Source organism: Notechis scutatus, chromosome 2 (assembly GCF_049901735.1).
Source record: "Notechis scutatus isolate UNSWTSFEM ecotype Mainland chromosome 2, rNotScu1.2, whole genome shotgun sequence".
Taxonomy (NCBI): Eukaryota; Metazoa; Chordata; class Lepidosauria; order Squamata; family Elapidae; genus Notechis; species Notechis scutatus.
This window is the reverse complement of record NC_142010.1, coordinates 60,040,031-60,057,420: the sequence shown is the minus strand read 5'-3', so window position 1 is coordinate 60,057,420 and position 17,390 is coordinate 60,040,031. Positions and strand designations below refer to the sequence as shown.

The following is a 17,390-nucleotide window of genomic DNA, read 5'->3' as shown; positions in this document are numbered from 1 at the left end:
GATGAAACACTTTAGGTAAAAAAACCCTATCTTCTAAAGACTTCATCTCTTGATTCTTTGCAAGGACAAACCATCATGCAGACAGCTATGAAATGGTTAACTGACACAACAGGTCTTTTCCAAATAAATGAATTCATTCTTTTGCTTCCCCAAACTATAAAGCAACGCAGTAAGTACTCTGGTACATTGCTTTTTATGAAATGCTGGCAGTGATTAAATCTCTTGCTATTCAGGAGCGTGCAACAGCCCTACATGCTAGAGAGCCTTGTAAAAGAATCTCTTTCCCAGGAAAATTCACTCAGTGAAAGTCCATGGGAAATGCAATGAAAATGAAATTGCATTATCCCAAATAAACATACTTGTAAGAAATGAGGAAAATATACCTTAACATTTCTAAAAGGATAAGATATAATAATTTCATATAAATGTTTTCAACCAATGATGTTTTTAAAGGCTCTTAATTTTCCATTTACCAGCTCTCTCTTCAATTTTTGCCTTCCAAATGTATTGTAGTCCAATGTTTATTATCTTCCAAAAGTATTGAAGAATGCAATTTTCAGAATTCTGCCTCATAAAGTTTAATTTATTCATTATAATAGGTTATGAAATGTTTTCCCAATTAAAGCTATTTATTTAACATGTGTGTGCCTTTGATTCATTGTTGGCTCTTAGCAACTGCCTGGATTGGTCTCTGCAGTTTTCTTGGCAAAGTTTTATGAAATTGGTTTGCCCTTATCTGCTTCCTAGGGCTGATGAGAAAGAGGGACTGGTTCAAGCATACCTAATCAATTTATGCCTAAAGAAGGACTAGAACTCATGGTTTCTAGGGCCTTAACCACTACACTAAATGGGCTCTCTATTTATTTAATACACATTGTTTAAGTAATTATATGTTTAAACTGTTTTTCAGGATTATATCTTCAAACTCTAATAATCATGGAGGAAAATCAGCTAACAGCTATGCTAACAAGGAAACTTATCTTTTCAGGTTGCTTTGAACAACATGAGTAATAAAATGATATCAAAATTATTTGGATTGTTTTCTTAAACTCCTGCACAGATGGGACTAAATGCATATCTGTATTGTACTTGATCAAAAATTTTTACTACCAGTTCTGTGGCCTTGCCTTGGTGGGCATGGCAGGGGAAGGGTACTATAAAATCTCCAGTCAGAGGTGGTATTTGCTGTTTCTCTGAACTACTCAAAATTTCCACTACTGGTTCTCCAGAGCTGATCAGATACCAGAGCTGATCAGATACCTGCTAAATACCACCTCTGTACTTGACCATATTAAGGGTAATGTTGAGAATGGCTTTAAATAGCAGATTATATTGCTTTATGGTAAGAATTCAAGCAGGACTTTGCACATAACATTCAGTGTAAATGAGCCTTTGGATAGGCTGATCTGATGCTATTCAAGTGGAGTTTTTAAATGAGTTTTACAGGAAACTCCAGGTAGTATGTATAGTACTGTAGTAGATGTCTTTGGGGCGACTAGTACTAGTGATGATAAATCCAATCTTTTGCTTAGAATATAGACTGATCTAAATTATTCCTAGTCAGCGTTCCCAACCCAGCTCACAGAGTTGCTGTTGTGGGGAAAATAGCAGGAGGAAGTAGTATTATGTATGTTCCCGGCTTTGAGTTTTTTCTGAAAATAATAATTAAAAATTTAAAACAATTGCTATCAGAAAACAAGTTTGATAGGCTCAGAGCTCATAGCATCTTTGATCAGAGTATTTTTATAAACCAGTTTGCTCTTCCTTTGAGAGCCTTTTTGTATTCATGTTGTTATTCGTATTGATAAGCTCCTATTATACATGGGGAAAAATAACCCAGAAACTTCAGTCCAAAACAGGGGAACAGAACTATTAAATACTACAAAATAACCATGACCTTCACTAGTATTATAGTGCCAGTCTGTTTATAGAAACAATTTAAATTGTTGACACTTCCAGTTTGCAGGGCTTCGGCGGCAGGCAGGAATCCACGATCGTGCGTGGTTTCTGCCTGGGCTCGCCGCTGGAGCGCCCCGAGCCAGTTTGGCTTTGGGGCTAAGCCACTCCGTAGAGGTGGTGAAGAGGGGAGAGATCCCAGCAGGGTCGAGGAAAGCTGCATCTTTCCTCCCCAGCTGGCTAAACTCCCTTTCCCGGAGGCGGTAAGAGCGGCGGTCAGAAATGGCCGCCTCAAAGAAGCACTCATCCAGAAAAGAAAGTGCAGGAGGAAGTTAAGAAGTGAAAGTTTTGGCTGACCGGGATAAGAAGCAACAACTAAGGTATCCTGGAATTTAAATTTTATAAAAGATACATCACTCCCAAAGAAGATTCAGAAGCAGCAAATGAAAGTGAAAAGGGAAAGGTTTTTTTCCACTCTCCTTCCTTACGGTGACAGCGAAGAGAGATGAATGAGAAATTGGAAAAACCCGCTTTGGCACCAATAGATAATTAAACTGGAAATATAATTAAAAAATTGTGGTTTTTTCTTTTCTTTTTTTGCTATAAGTGGGAAGGGAGAGGAAAAGAATAAGAGCAGGATTTGGAAGGAGGAGCCTGCCTGGAATTCAAAAGAATCTAAAGTTAAATCTAAACAAGACTTCTAAAAGATACATTTTAACTGGAACTTTGCAACTAAATAGTAACCCCAGGAAGAGAAAGTGAAAAAAGAAGAAAGTGTTAAAAGAAACAGCTTGTGTGTATTTGGATTGCTTGGTGACTTTGGGACTTCTGGAAATTATATTTTGAATGACTAAAAACAATTGGGTGGTTGTTTAAAAAAAAAATCTACAATGGCATCACTTGTGGATGAACTGAAAATGGAATTTAAAAAATATAAAGAAGAGGAACAAGAAGGGAAGGGCTCTTTTGGCTCCATTTTTCAATTTTTAGAAATGGCGATCTGTACCTATGAGAAGCTACAAGAAAAGACTGCGCAACAAGAAGATTGGGACAAAGAAGAAGCCATCTTTGATGAACAAGTAACTTTATCTGGGGAAGAAATGGGAAAGGGGAAAGAGAGTGGAGAATTTAAGACCTAAAAAAACAGCCAAAAAAGGGAAAAAATAATGTGAAAAGTGGATATAATGTTAGAAAGCAACAGAAAAGGGGAATACAGGAGAGGGAAATGGAGGTGGAGAGACAAGGGGGTAAAAAGGGGAGAGAGAAGCAAGGGAGGAAGGAAGGGAAGAGAAGTTACAAAGGTTTGGAGCAAGATGTAAAGAAACAGGACTTATTCAGAGATAATGGGTGAAAATTTAACTGAAAAAGCGATTCTGCAAAGGTACATAAGATTGTATTGTTATATTTGTATTAGAAATAATGTTAGAAAATTTGAAACAACATATGATTAAAAAGTGGGATAAAATAGTCAGTGTAATTCAGTGAAACTTTTGTGAACAAAATAAATGAAATGAAATAAATGAGAGAATTGAATTAGGAAGGAATGGGAACATTTTAATTATTCAATGTTTTATAAAATATAAGTGAAGTGGTGGGGAAGTAACTATGGAAAGTTTATAAGTGTTCCCATAGAAGTATGATACCTATTTGAAAAGAAATGTGTAAAATGTTTAAGAGTTAAATGAATATTAATATTAACGATAGAATTGAATTGGTATGGATTGTTGTTTTAATTATATTATATATTTATAATTTTTTCTTTTTTTAAAATACAGTGTGTAATTTTAGAATGTACCAAGCACAATCTGAACAGAAGTTATGTACTATATTAAGTGTTATAATTTTAGGGGAAAGATATAAAGGCGTCATACTCCAATCAGTGATTACAGGAGAAATTTTGTTTAATGAGAAAAGATAATAGACAGCTGAAACAGGACAGACAAAGAATATAAGTATAATGATTTGAATCGAGATGAAATAAATAAAATAAAATTAAGAAAGTTAAAAGAGGGGAGAAGCTATATAGAAAATGTAGAATGGTAATGAGATATGGAATGGTATATAAAAATGAGCATGAACTTGAATTTGTGTCTGTACAAAGAGATGTAACCCGGGATCAAGCTGCTTTCAAAAAATATATTTTATGTTTTTATGTTTTATGTTTTGTTTGTTTATGTTTGTTTTTAAAATCAATAAAATTTTCAAAAAAAAAAAAAAAGAAACAATTTAAACTGTTGTTTTCCAGTAATAATGGCATGCGGAGGGATTAAATTCCATTGTAGGCAAACAGCAGACTAAATGGATGACTACTTTTCTCTTCATGGTTTGGATTAATGTAAGATTTTCAACTTTTTAAAAAAGTATAACATTCTGGAGATGCTAAGAAAGTTAGAATTGATTCATTCTATCTGTATTTCTCTTCCAATGGGAATTGTTTGTTGTTGTTTTTCATGGTTTATTTAGTATGACAGAAGAACCAAAACCTGCAGTTTCTTTCACTGCTAGTAAACCAGAGCTGCCTGACAGAAGACACTATGCCCTAGGCAAAACTGTATGGTAGCATATGAAATATGCTCACACAATTTGAGGTTAACAGAAGCTACCTGATTTCTTTAACTCAATATTTCTTAAATATAGGTTGTGTCTGGTTACATACATTTTATTTCAGGGAACTTTATGTAGTTTATTTTTGCTTTGAGCATTCACAGTTACGATCATTTTGATATAATTAGTAAACTTTCTTGAATTAATTCGAATAAGACTGAACATGTGATTTTAGTAGTGATCAAATTCACTTGTTAGAATGGGTACTACAGGGAAAAATATGGATTTAAATAGGTGAGCTGGTGTCCATAGATGTTCAGAAACAGTTTGATTAGGTTGCTGCAATGAATTTAGAGCCAATCTCTAAAGGCCACTGAGATAAAGGATTTACTGAAGCTGTATTGTACCTGATAGGAAAATGGCTTTTACATTCTATAAGTAAAGGCTTTCTTCTTCCATATATTCCAATTACACAAATCCAATGACACATTGTCCTGCATGTGTTAATTGTAATGGAAATAATTTTTAAAATTATGAAATTTTAAACCCTTTGTTCTTAGGATTGGAAGTTGTATTTAGCAGATATACAGTTTGGGAGATCTGCAGCAGAACTGGCTCTCCTTGATAGACAAGACTTTTATTTTGGTTTGTTATTTATGTGACATTCTGGTTTGTAAATGAGGTTTGCACAATATACATTATTGATTAATTTAGATCTTTCTTTGTGCCTACTCTTAATATTAGCTATTTAAAATTGTATGCAATCTTTAGAGGTTACCCTGCAACACTAATAAATATAAATAGCAACTATTTTCCTAGCATTTTTTTCTACAAATGTTTTTTCTCCAGATCAAGTATTATTCATTGGTTGCAATAAGAATTGACTAACCTGCTTGTCTGACATTGTGGGCTGACTGGCCTAAAATCACCCAATTTCATGCATAAAGTGGGACTAGAAGTCACAGTTTCTTGGTTTCTAGCCTGGTGCCTTAAGCACTAGACCAGAGGTGTCCAAACTTAGCAATACTAGCTGAGAAATTCTGGGAGTTGAAGTCCACAAGTCTTAAAGTTGCCAAGTTTGAGGGCCCCTGCACTAGACCAAACTGGCACTTATTATAATAACAATAATAAATATCAATTACTCTTAACAGATTGGCAGATTTCTGGCAAGTGGTAGCTTCTGCATTAAAGTTGTAGCACTGATGTTTATTTATATCATTTTTAGACGAAGAGTGTTGGCTATATCAGATGGTATTGAACACATTGGGAATCTCCGCTGGGAACTGGCACTATGTCTTCTGGCTGCCTGGACTATCTGTTACTTTTGCATTTGGAAAGGTACAAAGTCAACTGGCAAGGTAAAAACCATATGTGGTACAATTTATGTTGCATAATATAGTCTGGACACTCTTTCTTTTATTTATAAGTGCTGAGGAATGTTCATGAATTTTCCACAAGATCAGCTTTCTTCTATGTATTATTAAACACTGGTGATCTGTCTGAGCTCCTTCAACAAATGTGACATTCCATGGATTAAAATATTAACAAGAAACTGGGTGAATCAAATTTTAAAATAGGTATTTTCAATAATGTTTCTTTTTCTTTAACCACTCCAACAAAAAGGAGTAAATTGTAAACATTGTTTTTGCATATCATGGTAATCCAAGATATGAAGGAGCCTAACTATGAATGAGGTATATGCTAATTCACATGGCTCAGCTGATCTCTTCCAGCTCTATTTCTCTGTCCTGTCAGTGTAATCAGCTAATCAAGGACTAAAATATCTCTTCTGATTGTTTGATGATGATGATTAATCCAACAATTCTGGCTTGTCCTCTGAGGAAAAGCTAAGCATGGCTTTTTCTAGGCATCTCATTCTTAGCTTTCTTTAGTTGCTCACTCAGGCATGCTATAATATAAACTAGGAGTGAAGTTAGATTAGGACTATGCAGTTAGTCATCAGTGGGATTGATGTAATTTAAAGATTTAAGATGTTCTGCACAAGGGCTAGCTTTAATCAAAATGATATCTGCTAGGTTTTGGCTTGTTGCTTTAACAAAATCAATATAAATTATTCCCTACAGATGAAAAGCAGGTTAGAGGCATTCTGTAATCAATGTCATTTGAAATGGTGCAGAATCACAATGAGTTGCAGCAATTTGCAATCCTTTCCCTACATACATTCTACCTTTTAGAATATAGAGCATATGAAAGTCCAGTATAGCCAGAAAGGTCCATTGCAATTGATGTTAAGAGGTTGGATTAGGGTTGGGAAAACTTAGCATTAAATCAATGAAACTTAAATCTGAGAAAGTTACAATCAAAAACTCTCCAAGTGATTTTAGGCCAAATACTATGACTTGAAGAATGCTATGTAACCTGCCCTGAATTCTTAAAGCAAAGAAAATGTATATGTTCTTTGACTGAATATGCATGTGTATGTGTATCAGAATTAAACTAATATTTACCTTCAGTTTATACTTGAGAGAAATAAAATATAGTGTTTTTATTGTAGTTATTGGTGCAGAGCAGTGTTTACTAAACTTTTTTTTAATCTAAGGACCCCTTATTTTAAAAATTAGGAAGGTACCCCCAAAGGCTTTTATTGGCATGGGCTACATTTATCTATATTTACTATACAGCAATCCTCAATTTATGACTGATTGATTAGCAACAGTTCATGCCCTCCCAAAATATACTTATGACCCAGATTCAAAGTTATGATGGCCAGAAATCCTCCTCACCTTCGTGAGATACTCAGCAATCAGTCCATGTTTATGGCTGTTTGCAGTATCTCATAGATATATGACCACAATTTACAACTTGTTTTTGCCAGAAACCAACATTATCTCTAATTTCTAACAAAAAACAACAACACCCATTGTAGACAATGGTTCGCTAAAATACCACAGTGTTCTCTTCACAATTACTGCAAAAAAGGATGTAAAATTGGCATGGTCACGACTACTCAATTAACACTGGCACAACTTTTAACTCTAATTCCAGGCTCAATTCCAGTTATAAATTGAGGGTGGCCTGTATTAAAAATTAAAATTGGTGTATTTTAATATTTATATATTGAATCATTTAAAAATAATAGTAAAGCCATTAGATATTAATATAAATATAACAATTTTCATGAAAGCATTATTTTTAACAAATAAATAATAATGAAGACATTTTAGAATTTTACAGGCCCCTTCAACATCTCACAAACAATTTTGATTTTGTGGAACTCTAAGGAGGTCTTAGGGGACCTATGGGCCTATACTCCTAAGAAACAACTGGTATAGAGCATTACCAACTTCCTTTGGATTAAGTGCAATGAACTGCATTGTTTATACAGTACGGTTTCATAAGAAGATATTTTTGACTGAAAAGGAACCCACAGGGATGAAGCAAAAGCAAACCAGAATAATTTTACATAATTTCAACAAGCCCATTGAGATTGGGAACAGTCGTACACTTAAATAACCAATAGCAAGAGCGGTTATTTTTATGTTTTCGTCTTCTGGCTGTTTGCATAGATTGGTTAAGATATCCTACTGGCTGCATTTGCATGGTGTGTGAAAATAAATTTAATTTTTTGTATGTGTGGCTTAGAATTTCGTACAAATCAGCCCATTTAGGTGCATTATCCTTCCATAAATATATGTGAACTCAGGGTGCGTTAATTCTGCAAACAAATGCTTTGTGGGAGTGCAGACTTTATGCACTAGGTCCCATCACTTTCTTCTGTTTATTGTTTCAATTTCAAAAATTAAGAAGGTGAAATTGAAAGTTCTTTCACTTATAGAGCAAACATTTATATACCTACTTTATTATGTATTTAAGGCATGATGATCTAATATCTGGAGTTTAGTTTGTCATTTCTGATTAATAGTTTAACTGAATCATTATTCTCTATGCTGCCTACCAAGACATTTCAAAGACTTTTCTGAGGCCTGATCAGGAAAAATGTGTGTTTAGCCAATAAGCTTTAATTCCTGATTAAATATGCTATCAGAAGAGCCCTGGTGGCAGAGTGGTTAGAATGCAGTATTGCAGACTGACTCTGCCCATTGCTAGAAGTTCGATCCAGACCAGCTCAAGGTTGACTTAGCCTCTCATCTTTCCAAAGTTGGTAAAATGAGGACCCATTGTTGGGAGCAATGTGGTGACTCTAAACCGCTTAGAGAGTGCTGTAAAGTAGTATGAAGCAGTATATAAGTGCTATTGCTTTCAGAATCTCAAAATCCCCTCCCTTATATCTCTGGTTTTGCATCTCAGTTGCAAAACCTAGAACTTAATGGACTCCCGACCCCACTAACCTGCTTTCCAGCTCCATTCTCCTGTGCAGGGCAACAAAAGAAGACCCAGCCAATCAGCTGGGATTTGGGAGGCAGAGAATAGATGGGGGCAGGGCCTGTCAGAGGTGGTATTTGCTGGTTAGAATAGAATACTTTATTGGCCAAATAAGTATTTAATTGGACACACAAGGAATTTGTCTTGGTGTAAATACTCTCAGAATACATAAAAGAAAAGATACATCTGTCAAGAGTCGAGAATCATAAGGTACGACACTTAATGATAGTCATAGTAGTTTTCCAAACTACTCAAAATTTTTGCTACCAGTTCTCCAGAACTGGTCAGAAGCTGCTGAATATCACCTCCAGTAGTACCTGCAACTTGTCTCTGTAGTTTTTTTTCCTATCAGTTTCTAGTTTCATTGCATGTTTAATAATGAAGTCCATAGCAAATGAATGGAACAGTTTTAAATTTGTTTATATGTTTATTTATTTAATTCATCAAATTTATAAAACTGCCCATTTCACAGATGTGACTCTGGGCAAGCGTGCAATAAAACAAACAAAGCAACAATTTAAATAGTTTAATCATAAATATAAATAAGCCTGCGGGAAAATGGACCTGCATCTTGCATATAGGGTAACTGTCTCTCAGGCTCCCTGTTTGCCTGGGCTTAAGTGTGTTGGAAGAAGCATGTTTTGAGGGATTTCCTAAATGCCAATCCAGTTAACCTATCTAGGAAATTATGGGATTTGAAGTCCATACATCTTTAAAGTTGCCAAATTCGAAAAACACTGGTTTAACCATTAATTGCTAAAGGGCCTTAATTAAAATAGCAAACAAACAGCGGAAGAAAATGTATTCTTATGAAATATTCATGTTTTAATCTTCCAGTTACAATTATTTATCTTCATGGTTTTTTATAAAGAAAGTGTTGCTTTGATATTAATCATCGACAGCTTTTGATTTTAATGCAGTATTTTTGAGATTTAGTGTCCATTTAAAGAATTCTAAGTAGATGTGCAGCAAGCAGTTTAATAGAAGCTGTTCTAAAAGACAGCTTTGCCACCAATAATATTTATAGCTGTTGTTCTTTTTATAAAAAGCTTTCCTTAACTTGGTGTTCTACATATATCGTGGACTTCAAATCCCATTGGCTAAGGGAATTAGAGAAATTCTAATTTGGAAGCTATGAAGAAATCAGATTTCTATTATCTGGCATGCTGCAGCTAAAAAGCTAAGTTGGTCCCATGTATTTTGTGTGTGTGTGTGTGTATCTTCAAGGACTTGCAGTTTCATTTCAACACAGTTATAGGAAGAAAAATAATAATCACAGGTTGTTCACTTGTTTTACTATTCAAGTAAGGAAGTTTTTAATCTTCCTGCTTAGTTCCTACTTTAGATATTCTTTCTCAAGCCTGCTTACAAGTGTGTGGCCAGGAAGATCATGCTGAAGAAAAAAGCATTAACAGTTAAGGCTATAGTTTGATTAATCACATGTGCAAATTTTAAGTTTATAATGATTTAGCTATGATTTAGTTAAGTCCTAATTTTAAATTTCATACCTATGTCCCTGCTATTTTCATCACATTTGTTTGCCTCTGGCTTAGTATAATGGGTAAAATTGAGCCATAGTATACTGGTTTAGCTTTATGTCTGAATGATGCTTATTCTACAAACAAGTATCAAACCAAGCCACGCTTTTGTATTCTACAGTGATACCACATTCCTAATTAATTTCATTTCAGTCTTTTCCTTTCTCAGATAAGATTTTAAAAAATAAAGTTGTACATTTTGTTCATAACTGTAAATAAATACTTTCATGATATATAAATTAGGCTGACTCAAGTTCTGGAGCATATAGTTTTATAAGAAGATAATTTCAGTGATTTTCAGAAAACCATGATGGTTAAATTCAGGAGGCAGTTTTAAAATTGGTAAAATTTCATTCATCATTTACTATTTTAGGACATATAATCATATTTATTGTGCTATCATGTTTATATGTGCTCGTATCAGCTTATATCATATTCAAACACTTGGTCTGCACACCAGCTAGTCTCCTTTGGACAGAATAACAGAGTTGGAAAGAACCTTGGAGGTCTTTTAGTCCTGCTCAGGCAGGAAACCCTATACCATTTCAGACAAATGGTTGTCCAATGTCTTCTTAAAAACTTCAGTGTTGGAGCATTCACAAGTTCTGGAGGCAACTTCTGTACTAACCGTCAGGAAATTTTTCCTTACTTCTAGGTTGCTTCTCTCCTTGATTATTTTCCACCGATTGCTTCTTGTCCTGCCCTCAGGTGCTTTGGAGAATAGCTGGACTCCCTCTTCTTTGTGGCAGCCCCTGAGATATTGGAACACTGCTATCATGTCACCCCTAGTCCTTCTTTTCATTAAACCTGACATACTCAATTCCAGCAACTGTTCTTTATTTGTTTAATCTACAGTCCCCTAATCATCTGTTGTTCTTCTCTGTACTCTTTTTAGAGGAGGGGTGTCAAATTGATGGCCCGTGGGCTGGATGCATCACTCCCAGGCCACACCCATCCCAGCTTCGCAAATGGCAAAAAATCGTGAAATGTCACGTGATGGCAACGTGATGCAGCAAGTTTGACACCCGTGTTCTAAAGCCTCACCATCTTTTTTCATCATGGTGACCAAAACTGGATGCAGTATTTTAAGTGTGGTCTTACCATTATAAAGTGGTATTAACACTTTGTGTGATTTTGATTCCATTTCCCTATATATGTGGCCTCTCAAATTTTCTGCTAAAAAAAAGTTGCTGATTGTTTCCCATACTATGTGCAGGCCTTCTCAGACATATTTTATTTTTCTGCATTCATTCACATGTGGGTGCACGCACAAGTGTACTTATACACACATATGTGAGCTTTGCTTAGCAGTTAGAAGCTTGCTAGATTGAAGCCCAGCAGAATTTTTTTCATTGCTGTTTTTAATTTTCTTGAGCAAGCTATTCACCCCATCCTGATATTTGATTGCTGTTCTTTTTACTTAAATAAGTCAGGGAGTGTAACATTTTACCAATGTTCTATTAACCTAGGAAGTGTCTGGAAATCTTCCATATACCAGACAAAATTATAGCCACTGTGCAATTTCAGCATGGATGATTAAAGGAAAGTGCAGAAGCTATTAAAGTGCATGATAGGCACTGACTCTGTTGAAGGCAAAGTAGCCAGTGCATTGTTGTGGTTAGCCTGCAACAAACTGAAGCATGCTATCCCAAATGGAACAGATTGCTCACTTTGACATAATCTGGATGTAGTATCATTATATTTTGAGCCATGGTGGCGCAGTGGTTAGAGTACTGCAGACTACTTCTGCTAACTGCTCCCTGCCTGAATTTGGTAGTTCAAATCTCACCGGCTCAAGGTTGACTCAGCCTTCTGTCCTTCCAAGGCAGGTAAAATGAGGACCCAAAATTGTCAGGGGCAATATGCTGTCTCTGTAAACCAAGTGCTATTGCTATTTTGGAAGAAATGGTAAAAAGCAACCGTGGTGTGCTTCACTTTTTCTCTCTTTGCACAAGTAAAATACATTTCTCTATATCCATGCTCAGAAATTGTTGCTTAAACAAGCGGGTTGCATTTCATATTTAATCATTTTTGCTCTAACAAAAGCAAAAGCAATACAGTATTTTTTTTAAAAAAAAAATTATATTGCAACAATTAAGATAAAGTGAACAACATGAACTCTCTAAGTGGCACGTGCAGAGGAGAGACTGTGCAGTAGCATGCTAGGAGCGATGTCTTGTGTGAAAAGAATTGTGACCATTGATAATTTATGCCATCAAGTATGTACTTCCTGTCCCTTGAATATTTATGTAAATATGGCAAAAGCTTCCAGATACCTTGAATCTCAGGTTAGATCTGAAAACCTAGAACCTCCTGTGCAGCAGCCAGCAGCAATGGGGGTTGGGGGGATGGGTCAATCCAGCAACACTTAGGGAGTTCCTGACAGGTAGAAAAGTTGTAGTCTGGTATACTTTCTTTTTCCTCTGTAACCCTTCTAATTTTTATTCAGTAAACCTTCTTTAGCATTTGCTCCGGTTTGAGCCAATTGTCTTTGCATCCCAGAATCTAGCTGCTCTTGCCAACACAGTCAAAAAGTGTACTTTAGAAGTAGAGCAGAAAAACATGTCCAGAGGTCACTTTGACAGTGAATGAGGACATCAACTGTTACAAAAAGGATTTTGTCTAAATTATGGGCATCTTTCCCCCTTAGGGACACCAGTAATATCATATAATCACAATTCCCATTATGTTTTTGAGAAAGACTTGATATTTAAATAGGTTTAAAACTGATGCATATTTGTTTGTGTATGTATGTTTACATACATGTATTAAGAATGTAGTGAGTGTGTATTCTCTCTCTCTCTTTTTCTCCTCTCTTTCCCTCCCTCCCTCCTCTCAAAGAGACAGTTCCACATCAGATGAAGTCAGAGGTGATATTCAGTAGGTTCTGACCAGTCCCGGAGAATCAGTAGCGGAAATTTTGAGTAGTTCGGAGAACCGGCAAATACCACCTCTGACTGGAGATTTTACATATCCTTCACCTGTCACACCCACCAAGCCATGCCCACAGAACTGGTAGTAAAAAAAAAAGAATCCCATCACTGGGTGAAGACCAGAATACATTGTAGTTAATAATTTTGTATTGCTTAAAATCAACAGGGTTTAATCCTTTTATTATACACTGGAATGCAAGTATGTGTAAGTATGCTAAATGGAAAATTAATAAGAATGATAAAGTCATACTAATGTTCACTTATGTGGAAGGAATTCCAAAAAGAAGATTAATTTCTGGTGGACCTATGTGGAATAATGTATTTCATTAGTATTACCATATCTGCACTGTACCATACTGAATTAAATAGCTTTGTAGATTTTATCTTTATAAATAATAATGGTTATTTTTATGTAGACAAAAATATGAACTCACAGTTGCCAGTTCTTTAGCTGATGCTGGTCTTCATACACATTAAATTCTTCCCAAGAACCTAGGATATTATAATGTATCGGCATGGTATACATGTGTAGTATCCAAGCAGTGTGGCCTTTTGTTAATTGACTGATAGAAATTTTGTCAATGACCAGATTTTCTAACTGCTGTCCAAGATATTTTGATATGGCACCCAGTATGTTGAGAACCATTGGGACCACCATGGCCAACTTATAATCTTTCAGCTTTGATTTTTAGATCTTGATATTTCAGGTGTTTTCCAATTCTTTGTTTTCTATTGTACTATCCCCTGACATTGCAATATTAATTATCTACACTTTCTTTTAAATCACAGTTATATCTGGTGTTTCATGTGCCAGTGCATTATCTGTCTGTATTCAGAAATCCTGCAATATTTTAGACTGCTCATTTTCAACTCTCTGTTCTCACTAATTTTTCATTACTAATACATGATCATTTTTACAGATGCTTCAGGGAGTCATTTAGGTGACTGTTGTTTATAATCAATTTGTGCAATCTTCTTGAACATGATGAGTATATGATCAAAGGATGTAGAAGCTGCTTGCAATAGAATAAAAGGAAATATATTACGGGGGGGCTGCTACCAGCTCACACTGGTTCAAGCGAACCAGATGTTAATTTAACATCTGGTTTGCCAAACCAGTAATTGCAACGATTGGCTGGCCCTGCCAATCTTTCTCCTCTCCTCCCAGGAATCTCCTTACTGCCTGTTTTAGGTCCCAGGTAGTTTGAGGTTAAAGAAGTGGGGGTTAGAGGATGTAACAACAGAGTCAGGTAGTGCATTCCAGGCATTGACCAGTCTGTTGCTGAAATCGTACTTTCTGCAATCAAGTTTGAAGTGGTTTACATTGAGTTTGTATTTGTTGTGTGCTCTTATACTGTTGTGCTTGAAGCTGAAGTAGTCATTGACTGGTAGGACATTATAGCAGATAATCTTGTGTTCTACACTTAAGTCGGCATAGGCGGCATAGTTCAAGGTTGTCCAAGCCCAAAATCTCAAGCCTGGTGATATAGGGCATTCTATTGCGAGCAGAGAAGTATAATACTCTTCTCGTGAAATACTTCTGGACTCGCTCGATTGTATTAATGTCTGATATGCAGCGCAGATTCCAGACTGATGAGCTGTATTCGAGTATTGGTCTGCCCAAAGTTTTGTATGCTCTAGTTAGCAAGTCGATATTTCTGGAGGAGAAGCTTCGTAAGATTAGATTTACAACTCTTAATGCCTTTTTGGCAATGCTGTTACAATGAGCTCTGGCACTTTTTTTTTTTTTTTTTTTACAGTATCCTTCCCCTGGAGTGGGGTGGGAATGGAGATTTTACAGCAAGGGTCTTCAAACTTGGCAAGTTGTGGACTTCATCTCCCAGAATTCCTTAGCTAACATGGTTGGAGGAGGGATTCTGGGAGTTGAAGTCCACAAGTCTTAAAGCTATCAAGTTTGAGGACCCTGTTACAGTATCCTTCCCCTGCCACGCCCACCAAGCCACACCTATCAAGCCACACTACAGAACCGGTAGTAAAAAAATTTGAATCCTACCACCGATGTTAAATTATTTTAAACACATGTGCACTTTGATATGCAGATCATACTGTGTTTTGTGATTGGGAACTTGAAACTTAGATGCATGATGTAATGAAAAGTAATGTTTCAGTGGCCAAGGTAGTTGTGTTTTTTAGGGAATGTAAATGTAATGTAGTGATTAAACCAAGTTATACATAAATAGTGAAAAACTACAAGGAACTTTTTGTACTTTAGTAGAAAATTTACTGAAGACAGAAAATGGAGAAATTTTAAGGTATGCAAAACTGGTTGCAAGATAATTCATAACATTTACTGCAATATTTTGTTACAAGGAATAACTATTTGTCAGAAAAAAGCAAAAACAATTGTTTATAAGCATGTATTTAACTTAGTTCTATACTTTTTCATACTATATTATACAGTATGAAAAAGAATGTGGACTGTGTCAGGAAAAACATAAAGGTAAGTAGAAAATGAGGAATTGGTACATAAGTTTTATGTAAAAGAAGAGAAACCAATAAGCAATTAATGAATGTGGAATGGATATATAGTTAAATGACAAGTACAAAAAGGTGGTTTTTTTTAGAATTAGAATCAAATTTCATACTAAATATATGAAGTTAGATTGGTTTAAGAGGAAGAAAACGTTTGAATGGTTAAGCAATGTATACATTAGTGTAAGGATGTGGTAGAATCAGGAATGTTTTGCAAAAAAGAGAAAAGTAGGGATAAGATATTGTATAATGGGAAGTGTTGGTATAAAATGGAGGGAGTTAAGTTTATTTATTTAGAAAATGTATATGGCAGTATATATCATTGTCCTGAATGAGACAATGAGTATTGTATTACAGAACATAAGAAAAAATTATTTTTAGAAATTATCTACATTAAAATTATTCCTCCAAGAAAATAAAATAAAGTTATATTAATCCCTATAGTCTTCTGCTCAATGATGTTGTGTGGCAGAATATGAAATTTTATTTCTTGAAAAACCTTTTGGTTACCACCAATAAATCGTGCTTTGGGGTGAGGATTCTTATATGTATTATCAAGCATGCACTCTTTTTAATAATGAAACAGTGCTTTGTTAATGTTTGAATGGTACAAATCAAATTTGTATTCTCAATTTTTCTTCTTTTTTTTTTTACATAATACTTAACCCTGATCTAATTGAAACATCAATATTTTGTTTTAACACTATGAGCAACATACTGTGATTGATGTTCATTGCTTCATCAATCATTGACTTCTATAGAAAGTTTTACAAAATGGAAGAAAAGAGACTAATGTTGCCTTACATATAGATATATCCTAAGAATGTTTCTATAAGAGTTTGTTATTAAGTTTCTTAAGAAACATTATTGCTTTAGAAGGATAATGGATGGAAGGATGATTAGTATGATCAGTATAATATGCAAACAAGAATATTATTGGTGGATTGTTTTAAAGTTTGAAAAATCAGCTAGTCTTTCTAATTTACATAATAAATGTAGCTCCTTAAAAACTGATAAATTTCACATACTGTGTGTTGCTATAGATTTACATTATTTATTTAATAGAATATTGTTATTTGCAGACCATCTCCTTCTAGGAAGAATGTTTGAATGTTAGTGTTTGTTAAAAATATGATGTTAATTTCTGGAGAGATTGGCTAGCCATAACATATTAATAGCTTGATTTAAATCTTTAGACTAGCAATAATGGATGCAATTGGGAAATGCACTGAGTAGGAATTGCAAAAAGTGGGTGGTGAAGACATTTGCATCTACAGCTGGACTACAGATTTGACAGTTGCTTCTTATTTTCCCATTTAAAAAAGAGTAAAGAGCTAGAAAATTGACACCATATGGGGCTGATAAAACCTAACATCTGCACATTCTCATAACATTTAGGAAACATGCCTGTGTATCTTTTATCTTCTGCTGCTGCAAATAGTCCCATCAGAAGGAGTTAAGCTCCTGTTGCCAGCAGTTAAGACTCAGTCAGTGGTTCCACACAGAAAATTTATTTTTTTGAATAGTGGACTATATAAAGCCTCTAATGGATTCAGTGAGGCATAAAGAAAAGTGAAAAAGGGAAAATAAAAGAGAAAGATGTGCGGGAGGAAAAAAAAAGAAAAAGGAACTGAGGGCCATT

At 35.1% G+C, this 17,390-nt stretch overlaps 1 protein-coding gene across 4 annotated transcripts in view; it reads left to right on the top strand.

The window, feature by feature from the left end:
* Positions 1-17,390, top strand: part of SLC6A11 (solute carrier family 6 member 11) — a 121,986-nt gene that overhangs the window by 26,468 nt on the left and 78,128 nt on the right. For all 4 annotated transcript variants that reach the window (XM_026680558.2, XM_087954866.1, XM_087954867.1 and 1 more), the window contains exon 6: positions 5,666-5,798. In XM_026680558.2, the coding sequence (XP_026536343.2) occupies positions 5,666-5,798 (133 nt within the window). The remainder of the gene's footprint in view (positions 1-5,665; positions 5,799-17,390) is intronic.